Source organism: Lissotriton vulgaris, chromosome 1_1 (genome assembly GCF_964263255.1).
Source record: "Lissotriton vulgaris chromosome 1_1, aLisVul1.2, whole genome shotgun sequence".
Taxonomy (NCBI): domain Eukaryota; kingdom Metazoa; phylum Chordata; class Amphibia; order Caudata; family Salamandridae; genus Lissotriton; species Lissotriton vulgaris.
In genome coordinates, this window is record NC_141685.1 from 582,384,968 (window position 1) to 582,402,858 (window position 17,891).

The 17,891-nt window shown below is 41.9% G+C and overlaps 1 protein-coding gene across 2 annotated transcripts in view; it reads right to left on the reverse strand.

The window, feature by feature from the left end:
- Positions 1-17,891, reverse strand: part of SH3GLB1 (SH3 domain containing GRB2 like, endophilin B1) — a 289,157-nt gene that overhangs the window by 74,112 nt on the left and 197,154 nt on the right. For both annotated transcript variants that reach the window (XM_086953975.1, XM_086953976.1), the window contains one exon: positions 5,728-5,817. In XM_086953975.1, coding sequence (XP_086810101.1) covers positions 5,728-5,817 — 90 coding nt within the window. The remainder of the gene's footprint in view (positions 1-5,727; positions 5,818-17,891) is intronic.

Sequence of the window (17,891 nt, forward strand, 5' to 3'; positions counted from 1 at the left end):
AGACATTATGCATGGAAAATCTGTTTGACCGCTTGAGCAGATCAAAGGTAATTAGATGAAGGCTTGCATGCAAAATAATTAACTTCATAATGACATTTTGTACAAAAAACGGATTGTAAAGGATCACATTACTTGGCTCAATGGGTGGTCTCAACAGCTTGGGAAACGTGGTTCAATTTCAGTACAGAATTGGGAAGAAAGGTTAGTGATACAAGTTGTGCTTACTGGACATGAACAAAATAGTGACCTCTATGGTGACAGATATACTGCTATCTAGTAACAGGATCAGACACTGCTAAAAAGTAGAACAGAAACAAGCATCACCACCCACATTCCCTTACACAGGAGCACAACCTTGTCAGTTCAAGTAGCTCATAAGTGAAGGAGTAGGTGAAAGGGTATTAGAGATTCCAGAGAACCTATAAAATAGGAGTAAAACAATCACCATTACCTACCTGTTGGAAGATTACTCAGCAAGGATGAAGAAATATATATTACACAGCCAGTAGTTTAAGAAAAATGTCTTCAACACAATTTGCCCAAGGTTTGTATTGCTACACAAAAAAGTGTGACAGTTCAGATACAAAGATTGCATATGATACTATTAGGTAACATCGCATGAGTGGAGATCTGACAATAAGAAAGAAGACCAGGAAACACATCTGCGTTTGAAATGGCATTTACTCAACACCTTTTGGATGAAGAACGGGTGAGTTCAGAGTCCCTCCATGATAGACTTCACTTATAAGTCACATTGTTGTAATAACTGACTTCTGTATCTGCAATATTATATGAGCGAAAGCCATTTTTAAACAATTTAAGAATGTGATGAGAAAAACTACTTAATTATTCCTTTATTAGTGGTATCTGGGGACCCCCACTGAATGATTATTGGAATCCGGGACGCCTCCACTGTGTCATTACTGGAAGCCGTGAGCCCTGTTTAAGGAATTTCAATGATTTGAACCTCAAAAAAATACACAAAAATACTGAAACAAGCATTCATTAAGTAAATACTCAAAGTACTGTATATTTTAATTAGTTCACAAATATAAAAAAAATCTAAATTAATGGGAAGGCTGGAGTCTTTCTAAAATAAATTGACCATACAATATTCTGTTTGATATTCTTGAATTGTCCCCACGTATCAATTGTAGAGTACCAATTTCTTTTTTAACATTCAATTTCAAATTTATGGAAAGTTTTAACATTGCTTTTCTGGTTCTTTATTACAAAAAATGCAAAAAAGTCAGTTGTGACTAGAAACATCAGTGAGGATGACACTGCTTTCACCAAAGCGAGAGGAGACCATTGCTTGGACTTTTGTTCCAACATCTGCTTTGGGGAGAAAAAACTTCACTTTGAGGAACATGGTTCATTTGCTGCTAGGCTTATTTTTTATTTACTTTTTAAATGAGTGTTCTGAGTTGAGGGAGTTGTGGTCTCTCAGGAATTTGGTGCAGTAGACTATTTGCGAGTTTAAGCCAAGAAGGAGCAATATTGAGAGCTAATTGTGCACATTGCCTTTGGTTGCTGCTGGCAGTGTTATCAAACTTGGTTTTCAGGGTTTTGAATCAGAGGTATATTCAGACATTCATGCCTGGATGACAATATTGAGGGTTTTCTGCCAGGTGATATAATTTCCTGATGAGACATTCTAGTACAGCTTGGTGCAGTTTGCATATCAGTTGCGGCACTATAAGGGGTTCCAAGAGAGATTGATACTTTGAGACAGATCATATCTTTGGAACAACTAGCATTTTACAGAGAGGCGTTAGGGCGTGTCATTTGGGTAAGCTGAAATTTATACCTTAGAGAATTATGTGAAACAGAGGAGCCCCATATGGCTGAAGCTAATACTCTTAAAAAGGGTTTAGGCAAGGGCGTCATAATTTATGGAGTCAAAGGCGGCAGAGTCCCAGTCGGATGAGGTGACATGAGTCGCCGTGACTGGTGATCTAGAGTGCATCATCGTCCACTTAGATGTTAACAGTCACATTGCTCCTAATTCTTCTACAGAGTAGAAGGGCAACTTACTTTTTGATTTCTCCAGTACTGTAGAATGTGTGAGGTGAAAGATAGTTTGCAAGATCATTGGGGTTCATGTTGGATTTCTTATTAAGTTTCAATAAGCTTGTTTTCGGGTAGGTGGTTAAGAGGTGTCTCTAGTTCCCGAGATCTCAGAAGGTAAGGCGGCATTGAGCCTGTGTAAGTTTCTGAATCTGTTATGTTTGAAGGTTAAAGGACAGTGTGCAGTGGTCAGCATGAGTTCTAGCATGTGCTCAGTGTCCCTGTTGTGTTGTATTGAGTAGTATGAGGAATTTCTTGGGGTTGTCCAGGAGATGCTGATTGTGTCATGAGCTGCAGCACGAGTGGTGGAGTATGGTAAGTGGTGACATGTGGGAGGCAAAAGCAATTTAATTGGCAGGTTGTGATTTGCTAACACAGATAGCATAACCTGCTGAGTGGATGAGAGCAGGGTAGGAATTGCAGTGAGTAAGAGGCAGAGGAATTTGGGCATAAGCCTTGTCAGGACCATTTGATCGTTATGCCTGTGCAGTAGCTCAACCTGGAAGCACTATATAGAAGTGAGGAAAATGTAGCCAGTTCTCAACTGGCTGGCTTGCATAATCTGTTGCAACTAATGCGAAATTGATGAGACTAATCAAATAAAAAATGTTGCTTTATTCGGTTTTCATTTTAAAAACACGGAAAAAACCATAAAAGTACAATTTTACTAATCACATTTCACATTACTATACAATATATAAAATATAGATATATATTTTTTTAACTCTAGCAGCATTTTGAAATTCTAAAAATAATTAAATCTGTGACATAACAGCAAAGGTTTAAGTAGGACAAAAATCATATGTACTTCTTATGTTTGATGGTATCAATCAGTTCGATCTTATCAGTTTGATCCTCTCTCAGAGGACCTTAACGAAGAAGTGGCGAAATTCAACTCCTCTCTTTTACTAGCTATTGATGCCATTACCCCATTAAAACCTATCACCTCCGCCAGATCTAGGCCATCTGCCCCTTGGTTCTCCCCCGCTTTGCGAGAGGAAAAGAGCCGCTGTAAACAGTTGGAACGCAAATGGCGGCAGACATATGACCCTGAGTCTAAAATGATTTATAAGACTGCCCTAAAAAAAATTCAAAAATTAAAACGGTCCACTATGAGAGATTTTTTCACCCAAAAAATTAGGAATGCAGAAAACTCTACTAAAATACTTTTTAATATTGTCAAGGACTTTGTTATCCCGCCCGCCATGATGTTTCAGAGCTCCCCTAGCCAGGTACTATGCAATGGGCTATCGGACTACTTTCAGGACAAAATTATGAATCTAACATCCTCATTCAATCCTGTTATGGCCCCCCCTCTTCCCAGTGACCCTGATTCTCAGACAGTTTCGCTGAAGTCTTTTAAGGAACTTACTACTGAGACGGCCTTAAGTCTGCTTGTCCAATGCAAATCAGGGTCTCCTTTAGATCCTGTCCCTGCTAAGGTGATGGGCAATCTTGCCCCTTTATTGATCAGCCCACTCCTCTCTATTTGGAATTCTTCGTTATGCACTGGTCAATTCCCGACTGCATGGAAACAGGCAATGTTAGTCCCTATTTTTAAGAAAGCAGATGCGGATCCCACGCAATTCTGTAATTACCGACCTATTTCCCTACTTCCTAACCCGGTAAAAATCCTGGAGAAGGCTGCCCAGAAACAATTGGCGGACTATTTAGAAGCCAACCAATTGTTACATGACTCGCAGTCTGGATTTAGAACAGGCTTTAGTACCGAGGCCGCTCTTTTAGAGGTATCGGAGACAATTTGTGAGTGTGTGGATAGGGGCGAGGAGGCCATGTTGGTCCTCCTCGACCTATCCGCCGCTTTCGACACAGTATCTCACGAGATACTGTTGGATCGATTAGGCCAGATTGGAATTGGAGGTACTGTGTTGGCTTGGATTAGATCTTTCCTTACAGGTCGGACCCAGAAGGTCTTTCTTTGACCTTTTGAATCAGAGGGTAAACCTTTACTTTGCGGAGTGCCTCAGGGTTCTGCCTTGAGCCCTTTGTTTTTCAATGTCTATCTCGCACCGCTGGCAAAGGTGGTGGAATCTTGGGGGGTCAGAGTGATCTCCTACGCTGATGATACTCAGCTTGTGTTCTCATTTAGAGATCACTCTGACACCAATTTTATTAATTTTTCGCCACTGACTCAGCAATATCTGCTCTTGGATGACCTCGAATCATCTTAGACTTAATACCGATAAAACGGAGGTTCTATTTTTTAATCAGAAAACCGCGCTGCCTGCCATTCAGTGGTGGCAGACTGTACTTAATCCTCCTCCGGTCCCAGTCCAGACAGCTCGAAATCTGGGCTTTCAATTTGATAATGCCCTATCCTGCAAATCACAAATTAACAAGGTCACAGCAGCTTGCTTTGGCAAACTGCGTATGATCAGGAAAATCTTTCCATACCTCCCGCTTGATTCCCGCAAAACCATTATTCATGCCCTGATTACATCGCATCTAGATTATGCCAACAGTCTGTATGCTTGCGACCCCTTGTACCAAATTGAACGCTTACAAATAGTACAAAATGCTGCGGCTAGACTGATTGGCAATATTCCTTTTCGCCACTCGGTTGCATCATATCGGAGGAAGCTGCATTGGCTTCCCATTGCCCGTCGCATTCAGTTCAAGGCTTTGATTTTTGCTTTCCGTGCCCTCAATGGGTTGGGCCTAGGATATTTGAGAAAGAGGCTTAATCTGTCCCAGTCTGTCAGGTCTCTGAGATCGAATAGCCTTCGCCTCCTGGTGGTGTCCAGTTTTCGTCGTGCTAGAAGTGGTGGCAGAGCATTCGGCGTAATAACCGCTAAACTCTGTAACAGCCTCCCACTGGATCTTTACTTATCTCCTCTGAATCATTGTTCCGAAGCAAACTGAAAACTTGGTTGTTCACTATCTCATAAGTAGCATCATACCTTTCTAGCATGCAGTCTACAGCGCCGGGAGACCCCCGTTGGGGGTAGGCGTGCGCTTTACAAGCCTCTCAATAAATAAATAAATAAATGGTACACTTCAGAAATAGGGAAATTTATCTCGCAAAACAGTAATTATCTAGAAGCTGCAGAGCAAGGTAGGCCGGAGACTAATCAATTTAGCTGCACGGGCAAGAATAACTGAGGCAATTGTGGATTTGACACTCCTTCAATGTTTCAATGTTTTGCAGTCTCTACCAGTTCCTAAATTACTTTGAGGCTAGTGCAGTCTATGATCAGTACTATTTCCCTGGCCACTATGTTTGTCGGGGTGAGGCTAGCTTCGGTGGCTGTGGACAACTCATCAGAAGCATTTATGTAATCTTTCAAGGCAGATTAATAACGTTTGCAGGAATCCACTCTATGATGTCTGAGCAAGAAAGACGGAACGCAATAAGACTGTGTTGTATGGACCTTGGAAAGGGACACATTTCTTTTCAAAAGCCCATGAAAGAAATCTAGTTATTTTCTCATTCTAGAGGAAACATCCACTTCCGACAGTGTGTTAGAAGTAGCTGTTTATATCTTTAGGTGAATAGCCCAGCTGGTGTTTAAAAGCCCTCAGAATATCATACAATACATCACCTTTACATACAATGAGTTCAATATATGATAATAGGGATACGCACAGTGTAATAACAAGCCAGGGAGTAAATATATATTTTATTATCATACTCACATGTGTGCTGCTGATTCCTTCCAACAAAAGTCTGGTAATCTCTGCTTGACGATCAAATTCACTCTGAGCTATTCTCAATTCCTGTTCACACTAAAACAGAAAACGAATTACCTGTAGTTTGCCGTACCTCTAGCAAAGATTTATCAGTTTCTACTTCTTTAAGGGTTATGTTTTTCTTCAACCATTTATTTGCCAAAAATTAAAATTTAATTCATGAATTTCCATACTATTACAGACAAGCCTATGCTAATCGCCTCAGCCAATTAAGGTGTATATTTAACCAATAGAGATATACACATAATATAAATTCAACAAAGATCTCAAACATATCCAGTATGAGACCACATAACAAATACTCGCTACTCAATTGCATACCCTAGTCCCATGCACCCTACATTTACAATGTGTCGGGACACACCCACCTTTGCAAGTTACTGAAAAGGTGATTACATTCTAACATGCTTCCATTTGTCCAGTTTGTGAACTGCATATGCCTCATTCCTCCTTCATGTCACACCCTCCAGTACTTCATCATCCATTACCCAAAGAATTATTTTATAACATGGTGAATAAAAAGGGCTTAAGAAAAAGATTTGATACGGATACATTCTCCAATCTTTGGAGGGAAAGCTACATCTGGAATTTCCTCCAGTGTGGAGGAGGAAATTCCAGTGGTGGTTCCTAGACTATATTAGGCACTTCCCAAAACAATACATGAATGGATTTTTCTTTACCACACAATTATTATCTGGTGCAAAAAAGACACAAATTATCACAGGAGTCTAGCTTGTAGATACTCGAATGTCCAGGTAACTATTCTTGACCACAGCAGGTCATTTCTTTCAGCTGCTTCATTTTGCAGACTATTTAATGTGCACAACTTGTGTTAGTCTTAATGTGCTGTTTTACCATGTATACGATGCAATGGTGAGCGATCTTAAAATACATTAATAAAAGGCTTCAGTTGGTGAAGTAACCCTCCACCCCTATCCTCACGTGTCCTCTGACGAGCTACACAATATTAAGCACACACACATAAGAATAATTTTTTTTTTTAAATTAGAGCGTCCCTAAAATGATCCTCTTATAAGTTATCTATACACATCTTTTAGAATCTTTGAACACATTAACATATTTTGACCAATACAAAATGAGGCGAATACTGCTAATGTACATTGATGTAGAAAGGAATAATTACTTGTTTATGTGAAGTTATCTTGCAGCACATTTCAGCACCAAACTTTGATATTCACTGAGGAGTTGTCTCAAATCCGAACATCAAAAGTTGATACGGTCTTGTGTATAATGAACACAGAGAAGGCATGGAGGCTGGGCACATCAATTACGCAGGAATGTGTACAGAGACCCGGAGTGTCACAACATACAGGTCTATTCTAGGGACATCAAACATAAATCTCTTAGATTTATGTAAAAAGAAATCCAGAGGATGGGCTTCAGCACAGACAAGAAAGTACAGAAAACATTTTGCAAGAATGTATGACTAAACCCTGTGTCTATCCTGAAGAAAGTGTTCAAGAGTGCCTCTGAAAAACAGACATCCTTTTTGGCTCTCACATATTTTATATATACATGCTACAGTAAAGGACTTTCGATGTGGCAGCATTTTCAAATGTAGGACACTGCCTGAAGTGTATTGATACTCCCATAACCTGTCTTGCTTGGAATTAATGTTGCAGTGTACAGCGCAATGTCATGCTTTCTTCTGAAGACTTCAAAGTCCTTGAAAACTCTTAGAGACAAAGGGCTAAGCGGTGACGGTGAGCTCATTGATGTGGTAGTTACAATATAATAGGGGTGAGTCTTATTGAGGCAGGAAAAATTAAGGAATACCAAAGGGGAGCCCTTACCAACTGTTAAACATATGTCTTGCTAAACACTTTCGTTTCATCCATTTTTTGTGTGCAACTTTTGACACTGTTTATACTGCTGCTTTGGTCTTTTAGACATCAAAGCAACAGCCCTAATAAGAAGACTGGTTACACAATCATGATGTCCTCCTCCTTGTGATGTAAACGTTTAGCTTCAACAGCTTCAGTTTGGTGGTTCCCCTCCTATCCCAATGTACATAGGTTTAAAGGAATAAGCTAAACAACTACACCAGCAATGCAGGTGTCCTAAGCTTGCACATGATTTCAGCATGTCTTTCAGTGATTTCATATGAGCCAGCAACCAACATCCTGCCTTGCTTAAATTTCAACTCCAGCAACAGCACACTCCCTATATCACAATTTATACACACACATAGTCAGACACAGATAGGAGGGCTAATAGGAGGTCAGGGCCTACTGGGCCCCAGCTGAGGTTGTTGAGTTCGCTTGCTAGTAGTGTTCTGGGGTAGCTCAGTAAAACCAGTCTCCAGGGCTACCACAGGAGCCTAGCTGTGCCGTTTTAAAACTGCAAACTTGACCAGTCAAAATAACCCCTGTTCACAGGACTCAGCATTCCTTTTAAATATTAATCAGTCACACCTAAGTAGGTTTTATGCCAATAAGACTGGGTTCTTGTTATTTAAAGGAGGATATGTAAAAGTTTCATGTTAAACATGTCCTTACAGTGACAAGGCAATTAAAGCTATTTTACTGTAGCAGGTTTGGCTGTTAAAAACAAAAGCACTGTGAATTAATATTACGTTTAATAAATGGCATCCTCCTAGAGGAAACATTTAATTTTTTGACTTTTTAAAATATTTATTACATGCTTAATTTGCTTACCCTGCATGAGGTCCCAAGAGCAAACAATAGGATAACCTGAATGGGCAGAGGTGGCGCATCTGAACCGGACAGAACATGCAGGGTGGTGGAGTGAAAATCCTTTTTGAAACTACATTACTAAATCTGCTTGAGTGTTACATCTTGCTAGACCGGTCTGCTGGGGATTTTCATATAACACTAGGAGCACAATTCAAAGGGTAAAGACGGGGTGCCAAAACTGGCTGACTGTTGAAAACTCAGTTTTTGTTCCACCACACTTTAGATTGTTGTGGGTAATGGTCCTGCCTCAAACTGGGTTATAGATTTAGATGTGGGCACCTATTAGGATTGCCAGAGTACACTCCCCACACACAACCCCAGCCCTTAGAGCCCAAGTTTAATGGGGCTGTAGACTTATGATATCTTGAAAATGTCCAAAGTGGGTAGGATTAGCCCCAGGCACCTTTACTCCATTGGTTAGGGCGTCCCCAGTGATCATTCTCACCCACTAGCTTAGTCCAGGTAGAAATGTGGCAGTGCCAGTCCCCCAGTTTAGAACACTCCTAGATATGTGTAAGCACAGAAGAGGAATGAACCTGCTATCTTGATACCGAAGAAGAGCCTAGAAGACTGAGCCTGCTCATCTTCTTGTGCCAAGGATAAAGAATTGGACTACAAGGGACAAAGGGGTACCTGACTTCGGGGTACTGCCTTCGGCTATTGCCCTCTTCCTCGTCTTGCTAGAGGCTTTGGACTTCCATTTCGTCGACTAAGTCTGAATGTAGAAATCTTTACTGAGGCTTCGACCCCAAGGCCATCCGATGACAATGCTACCTCGCACCCCGCCCCCCCCCCCCCCCCCCCAACAGCCTTGCCCTGCTGAACCTTACCTTCCCTAATACTTTTTCTAGAATTTTTTCTAAGCCAGGTGGTAAGTGCTTACCGGGCCCAATTCACTTCTTGCATTCAAACCGCGCTACATTGTGGTTGGCCATATTTTTCCACTTTGACCTGTTCTCACGCGACTAGATGTCTGCTGTTGTCACTTTGATCTTTTAAGCAATAGTTTTTACTACAAAACCTAAAAATTCCAAGCTCCGGTTCTACTGATTGGATTAAAATCATTTTGGTGACAAATAGTTTATTAAAATATACTCTATTTTTCTAAATTGGTTTGTTATTTTTCTTGTGTTGTGTTTTTGCTTTAATACTGTTTGTGGGCTGTGTAAATTCTATAAACATTGTCTCTAAATTAAGCCTGACTGCTTTTTGAACCTAGCTACTCGGGGTTACAGACAAGTTAATTTAGTAACTTTTTGTGGTTCGCTCTGCAAGGGATTGGGGCTGCTGCATGACCAGTACTCAACAACCCAGTCATCCAACAACCCAATTTCTCAAAGTGGTTCACCCAGACAAGGACTGTGATTGTTACTCAAGAACTAATATCTAAATTTCGTACATTTATGAAGTCAGCACCGATCGAAAATATGGGAAAGTAATATGGGGCACCGCAAGGGTGAGATCCCTGAGAACAGATCCTTTAGAGAGATCAATGTATTGCACCTCAATGTATACGGTGGAATAGACATGTTTAGCATTAGGACAGTTATGAAGGAAGAAACAACCTTGATAATGGACTTCTATATCTATTACAACAGTAGAAGCTCTAAGAGTAACATTTACAACATTTGCAGGAGCTGTTCGTTTTTGTAAGCGCATCTCTAGACAGAAACCTAGCTTTACAACCTCCAAGGCCTCGCATACCACAGTCACTGGTATTCATACAGACTAGCTCCTTGCAATCCCAAACATCATATCCAACCATTAAAGATCTATGCTGGCCTCTCTCTACCAGTCTACACTGACCACTTGCTACCATGTTAATGTAAGTGGGATTTTATTGTGTGCTCATACACCCAGGGGCCCATTCGAACTAGCAATGAAAGTTCTTTAAACAAATCTCATAAGCAAGATGCATAGCTTTCAGTGTTTTCAAAATTCATCTGGTCTTGGGATTAATTTAAGTTTGAGATGAAGGTTTTTCTGCAACTGGAGTGTACGGACAAAAAAAGAAGGACTCAATAGCTAGATTTCCCTACAAGGGGAACCGTCAGAAGCTGAAGAGGGGCTGAACAAAGGTTATTCAATACAACAAAACAAAGTCCACTCGGGAGATCCAATTATTTTGGAATGGATAGGGGGCGGAGGATCTTCACATGCTCACTGAAGGATAGATCGGTTCGCACAGGAGCCCGACCTCGTACACGTGCTGCAGAATCTCAGCGCGGAAACGCCTGCGCCCCCTATCCATTCCAAAATAATTGGATCTCCCGAGTGGACTTTGCCAATGCGTGGCAGAGCGCGGATTTTAAACCCATAACTATCGGTCGGTGAAGACCCCCAGCTTCTATACGATTCTTGGCTCGTCCTGGGATCGTCGCCCTCCACCTGGGACGACTCCTGGTGGCCTCCTGCCCTGGGCAGCGCACCCAAACCAACAGACCACGCACGCAACCTGGGCTTCATCCTGGACTCCTCCCTCTCCATGACCAGACGAGTCAACGCCGTCTCCTCGTCATGCTTCAACATCCTACGCATGCTACGTAAGATCTTCCGGTAGATCCCCACCGAAACCAGGAAGACGGTCACCCAGGCCCTCGTCACCAGCCGACTGGACTATGGCAACTCCCTCTACGCTGGAACCACCGCAAAACTCCAGAAAAGACTCCAGCGCATTCAGAACGCCTCAGCACGACTCATCCTGGACATCCCCCGACACAGCCACATCTCCGCACACCTGAGAAACCTGCACTGGCTCCTCGTCAGCAAGAGAATCACGTTCCGACTCCTCACCCACGCACACAAAGCTCTCCACAACCAAGGCCCAAGATACCTCAACGACCGCCTGAACTTCTACACTCCCACCCGCCAGCTTCGATCGACCAGCCATGCCCTCGCCACCGTCCCCCGCATCCGAAGAGCCACAACGGGAGGAAGATCCTTCTCCTACCTGGCCGCCAAGACATGGAACTCCCTCCCCACCCACCTCCACCTGACCCAAGACCACCTCGCCTTCAGGAAGCAACTCAAGACCTGGCTGTTCAAGCAGTAGCGGAGCCCCCCACCCCAAGCGCCTTGAGACCCTCCGGGCGAGTAGCGCGCTATACAAATGCTTTGATTGATTGATTGATTGGCTCCTGCTAATCCTGTTAGGAACCAGCGCATCGTGATTTCTGGATCACCCCTTTATACATGAAGTAGGGTCGTCCCATTTTGGATACTGTGCTTTATACCTCTGCCTGCCCGTGTCCTGGGTGCTATATAAAGAATTTATGACCCGATCTGCAATTGTGAGGTCCTTGCTGTTGTTCTTCCCCTCTCCCTTCTACTGTGTGCCGATCTGGCCTAGCACCGAAACGTGCGTTGGCACTTCAAGCTTGTCCTGCTATCTGCTCATCTAGTCTCCGACTGCTGTTGTGAGACCATTTTGGACCGGATACCTTGTCCATTCTGGCAACTGAAGTGTGATATGTTCTGGATGTCTGAGGACTGTATGTGCTTGGTTGAGTTGAATTGTGTGACTGAAGGGATGTGTGGAAAATTGGTTGAATGATTGAAACTGTAATTATGTTGTTGTAATCATGTACTGTTACTTTTGAAAAAGATGTTGACTTTATATTTTTATTTAAAAATGAAATACAATTTTGAATACTCTCTTCTGGTTATGAAAATGTGTTCAAGAGCTGGTTCTGGTGAGCTTACTACTGACTATCCTATGTGGGGACTCTAATTGAGCCAGTTTCTGTATCTGAGGGGGCAGACTGTTTTGTTGTATTGAATTGCCCGCCCTTGATTCCCCTGCCCGTCTGCCCTGTATCAGTGCTTTCAGGGGGCCCCTGTTTTTTTTTTAACTGAACAAAGGTTATGCCAGGAAACACAATTCTGAAGCCTAGACTTGAGAAATAGAGGAGCAGTGGCATAAAGATATTTATGTAAAAATTATAAAACTTTCAAATCTTCTCTCAATTCAATAGGTAGCCAGAGAATTTGTTCCAGTATAGACAATGCCATTACATAACAAGTAGCAAGAGAGAGTAGCCTTGCAGCTTCATTTTGGATGAATGGCAAATAATGCAAAAGGGATTTTCTAAGTCCTAGGTATATTACAGTAGTCTAGACATGATCTGACCAATGCCCATATAGAAGTTTTCAGCTAGGTCTAAAATAATCATGGCACTGACATTCTTTGCCTGCTGTCATGCAAAGATAGTTAATCACAGCTTTGATGTCAGTCTTGGTTTTGAGATTAGGGCAAAAACCTGTTTGAGAATCAGTCAGAATACCATTATTCTTCTATAAAATACCAAGTTGTTTGGCAATAAAAGGTTACGAGAAATTTGGAAATGGCCAGACTTAAGGTTGTAGGTCTGATCTTGGAGAGAGAGAAAGTTAGGATCCAAATTGAGTTTCTTAAGGATAGGGTTAACTCGCCTTGTTTTAATTCTGAGGGAACAGTGCCTGATTTAAGGACAAGATTGAGGATTTTTCTTATGACTGTTTTAAAAAAAGATTGCCCTCGGTTTATTACATAAAGAGAAAGCGGGACAGTGGGCATACCCACTTTGAAACTGATAATGATTAAATGAAATTGGAGTCTGGTATTTCTTGTAATGTGTACCTAAGTCCTAGGGGCATTTCGGAAGGGGGCTGTGACTGATCAATGTTTTTATATACTACATCTGGGTGGGTGTTTTGACCAACCAAGGATATACACTTCACTGACTTCACTGACTTCATGCCTTGCCTATCTGTCCTTTAGCTTATTACAAAAATAAAACAATCAATACATTTTTTTTCAAAATCCAAAAGCCAATAACTTTATAGCTTACAAACACAAATCAGAAAGTTACATCAAATTTTAAAATGTATCCATCAAAAATATGACATTAGGTTGAGTATCTTTTACAGATATAAAAGGCAGTTTTTATCAAATGTAATGAATAATAGCACAAACCCAGTGAGCCCAGTGATTGCAAGAATATTATCCCTTCGTTATGGAGTCTCAGATTTGATCTGTGTAATAATGGGACGAAGTAGGAGTGACTAGGCTCTAGGTATAAAGTGCAAAATAAAATAAAGTGGCTAGTGCTCGGTGTTGAAATACCACCACGCCTGCAGGGCGAAAGATCTCTTTTCCAGACCACTGCTAAAGGAAAGACACATTTAAAGTGCAATATTCCCAGCCTAAAAATTGTTACCCAGTGTAGATATGTGGGATTCTCAATCCACCCAAAGTAAAGCTCAATGCTACACGTTGTAGAAACAAGTGTGCCTAATAATGGAGTCCTCAACTTGGGCATTTTCCAAACGTGTTTTAAACAATAATTCATATAACATTGTTTAACACAGAGTTTATGTTCAAGCCAAATTATGGAGGAATTATCATACAGATACATTAACTCTAGTGTTCTAAAGGTGTCTTTCACATAAACCAACCATAGTATTTGATTGGCTTTTTCAAATGATAGGCAATCAGTAATGTAAGTTCTGGTTACAACAGTTTCAGCTGTGCCAAGGATGTTAACCCAAAGTAGTAAAGGGGCCAAACCGATTAGATCTTCCAAGTAGGCCAGCCCCAGTTCTCGTGACATATGAAAGTGGCTGGGCTTCCAGAGACTGATAACAGTCTATAGTTAAAGATGCTTTTCGCTCTTTGAAGAATCCTGGTTCTAGTATATCCCCGCAGCCTGGCACCGTTTATTCCTGCTGAGATGTACTTACTACTATATAAGTTCAACATTTCTGTTATTGGTTTCTTTCGCTGCTTTTGGGCAAATCTAAATACGGTTTCGGTATTCCTATTACAAGATTGAAGTTTTAATGTTAAAAGAGGTGCCCAACTGAGTGACTGATTAAAAATAATACCTAAATAAATAAAATTATAAACCTTTGCTAAAATATGGTCACCCATTCCAAAAGGCGTTGACTTTGTACTGGGACGCCGGCACGTCATTATGAAAGACTTTGAATAATTAACGTAGAGGTCTCTGTCCTTTTAGCGTATTATTGTGACAATGACACATCTCCATTAACCTATGTCAGTCATACCTAGTACTTGTTCCTTCCTCTGTTCCTTGAAAAGCAGCTCTTCTCCATCACTTCACTCTTCATAGATTCTATTCTTATCAATGCTGGTGGCTTGTGGTGTGCAGGAGACAGGCATACCAAATGTATCTCCTGAAGACCGTCACCACTAAACTGGGGGGGTGGAGATAGAGGTGTGCTGTGGTGCACAGTGTCATTTAAAAGGCATCAACATCCCTAGGGAAGACACTACCATGAACACTTCTAGATAAATTGAGCTTTACTAGGGAGTATACAATTGTACACGTTCCTACCTTCAGACACTCCAGATCCTTTTTACAATGCTGCTTTCAGTTTGCAAATGAACCCACTAGTGAAAGATTTACTGCACCCTTCTCGTGCATGGAGCACACAAAATGCTGCAAAGTGGACAATAACTGACAAATAAGATGTCTCGGACACTAAAGTGACACTGTAATATAAGCAACAGATGCCTCACGTAGTGGGAAGTAACCAATACAGAGAGGACAACATGGCATTCAAAGAGACCACCAAAGCCCCATTAGACACTCACGGTTATTTAATGGGCAAGAGGAAGGCAATGGAGGGTGGGGGGGGGGCTGCTGGAAACAAAAGAGGTAAAAAGGTTAAAAAAGTTAGTCACGCAGCCAGCAATTGTGTTCTGGATAGAATTAAGATCATAGTAAACGAGTGTGAAGAAAGTTTAGGAGGTAATAATGCAGTACTTAATGTTGGTGGTGAACAGCAGGAGGAGGGGGCTAGGTATCAATCCGCAAAGGTCAATTTCATCTATGTTTAAAAAAAAAGCTAAAACAACAACTTAACCCTACTTCTCATAGCACATTGGTAGAGGGTATCGGGGTGCCTTCCACATCTATTCCCCCAGCACCACTTTTAAATCTAACCGATATAGGGGGTATAAGTGACAAGAGAATCGCTGATGAGCCCTCTCCACCAATCCCCTGTTTTAATCGATTTGCAGCGCTTGATTGTATGGAAGAGGAATTGTAACTACAGCTGGGAAGGTTTGCAGCGTTACTGGCACAGTGGCCACAGTGAGCTAATGTAAATGTAGAGACTCCCATGAGGAGCTATTGCAGAAAGTGGAAGCTCTCGAAAGAGAGGTAGACTCCGAGGAAAATTGTTGAAGCCTTAAATCTAACAGCTAATTGTCCCCCTCCTACCCACGTTTTGCTGTCCCAAACCTCCCTTCCCTACAGCTGCCCCGCATCGGACTAGGCCACTGACCGGTAGCGGGGTTCCCATCGGGCTGCGAGACCAAGGAATCCTTTCCACTTTCAGTGTCCCTGTCTTTAGCTCTAAGAAGACTTATGTTGAGACATTGAAAGTCCATGGGGTACGACGACAAATACTCAGACCATAGTTCATATGGTGAAAGTCCCAAAATCTTCTTCTAGTCAGGGGTATGAAAGTGGTGAATCCCTCCGCAATAAGGCCATACACTGGCTGTGTTGTATTTCTATCTAGGACCCTAATTTGATATTTCCGATTCATGCCCTTATGTGGTTATAACTAATAATATCCTTATAAAGGCATAAGAATAATATCCATATTCAGTAATAGCCCATGCAGTCCAAAACACAGCACGGCTACTCCCATAGACTCCTAGAAAGCACAACGCGTTCTTTAAACAAACCAAGCCTCCAGCAGCCCGGGAAAACCCCCTGCTCTTGTTTTGATTTGCGCAAGAACTCCTAGAGTCCAGAAAGAACTGTTAGTTCTTAGTGACGTCTTAAGTCCAACCTTCCGTCAAACCCGGCAGCTTTCAGGTATAAATATACCAACGTTGCCTTAAGCAAACACACGGTGGTTGGGAGCAGAGCGACGTTCTACTTACCCGGGAGCCCAGCTGTTATGAGAGCCGACGGAGACCGCCCCTCCCCTTGACGCACTGAGAGAGACGCTGTCTTTTTATCCAGCCGAGAAAATCCAGCTCCGGTGTTCCCAAGTCACCCTCGCGGGTTGCTGGGAGATCGAGTCCTGAGAAGCGAAATACAAGACCTCCTTCATTCTATAACCAAGGTACGGAGCGGATTAAAACCTTAGAGAGAATTCTTGATTCCGATACTTGGCAAAACTTAACTTAACTTAAAACTGCAACTTACTTACTCCTTCCCACGTATTAGGCTTAGGTCAGTTACACTGGGGTAGGCGTATCTTAGAAGCACCAGTTAAGTTCGTTAGTCAATGTTTTTATGTATGTATGTATTTTATCCATTTTAAAGTATCATATGGCTAATAAACCATATCAATGCTTTTACAGTATTATTTCATAATACTACTTTTACTGTACGCACTTTACTTTACAATAAGTATTGCAATTGTGGCAATTCATTTCTCTTGCTTGAGAAAGAAGACTGATCAATAAAATAACACCTTTTATTGAAAACGCCAGTCTCTCTATTTCTCTGCAATCTGGTGGAACTAAGCATGCACGACTCACTGAGTGAAATAGCTGTCTATTGTTTTACACGACTCTGGAGATACACTCTTTATTCTGGGGGAGCAAAGTTGTCATGTTATATGGTTGTCAGAAGCTAATCCTTTCTTGTCTAAATCAGGACGGTTAACCCTTTCCTGAACCTTCAGGAAAGTTTCTAGTGACCTCTGAGCTAGCTAGCAAAACTAAGTAAGTCTAACATAGTCAGTAGAGACCTAGATGAACTCAGTCCTACGTCTACACTGCTGTTTATGTTATTCCAATGCGCAGAGCCTATTGGGAATATAGGAACTACACTACAGCACCGCCATGTCAGGGGATGTAGATTTATATTCCAGGAAGACATTGTGAGAGCAAGGAGGATTGTGTTGCATAACTCTGAGCTAGACTGCATCGAGTTGTTGCTAACTGGTGCCGTTCCCGCTGAGAATTTATTGGCCCTGGAATTTCGTACCTCTTCCCCAGAGCACTCTACCATCCAGATTGGGCGCCTACCACTTTGGTCACCAACAGGGATGAGAGATCAAGAAATGCTGGAGAGATCTTGAGGGGGGTCGGGCCTGAATAGGGTAGATTGACTAAATCCAGGTATTATCGAAAATTGGAATATCTCTATATCAGGATCCAGATGCAGTGAGATAAACGTCCCTGCTAATTCTTGTTCCTTAGGACTTCCAAATGCCCAGGGTTAGGACGTTGAAGGAGTGTGGACATCTTGTGATGGCCTAGTTAACACAGTAGTAGAGGCCACGACTAATACGAACACACTAAACCTCCTTTCCTGGAATGTAGCGGGGTTAGAGATGAAACTGCTGCTCCCTGTATGGAATAGATTAGTCGAAAAGTTCGAGATGTGTCTATTCCAGGAAACGTGGAGTCTAACCCCC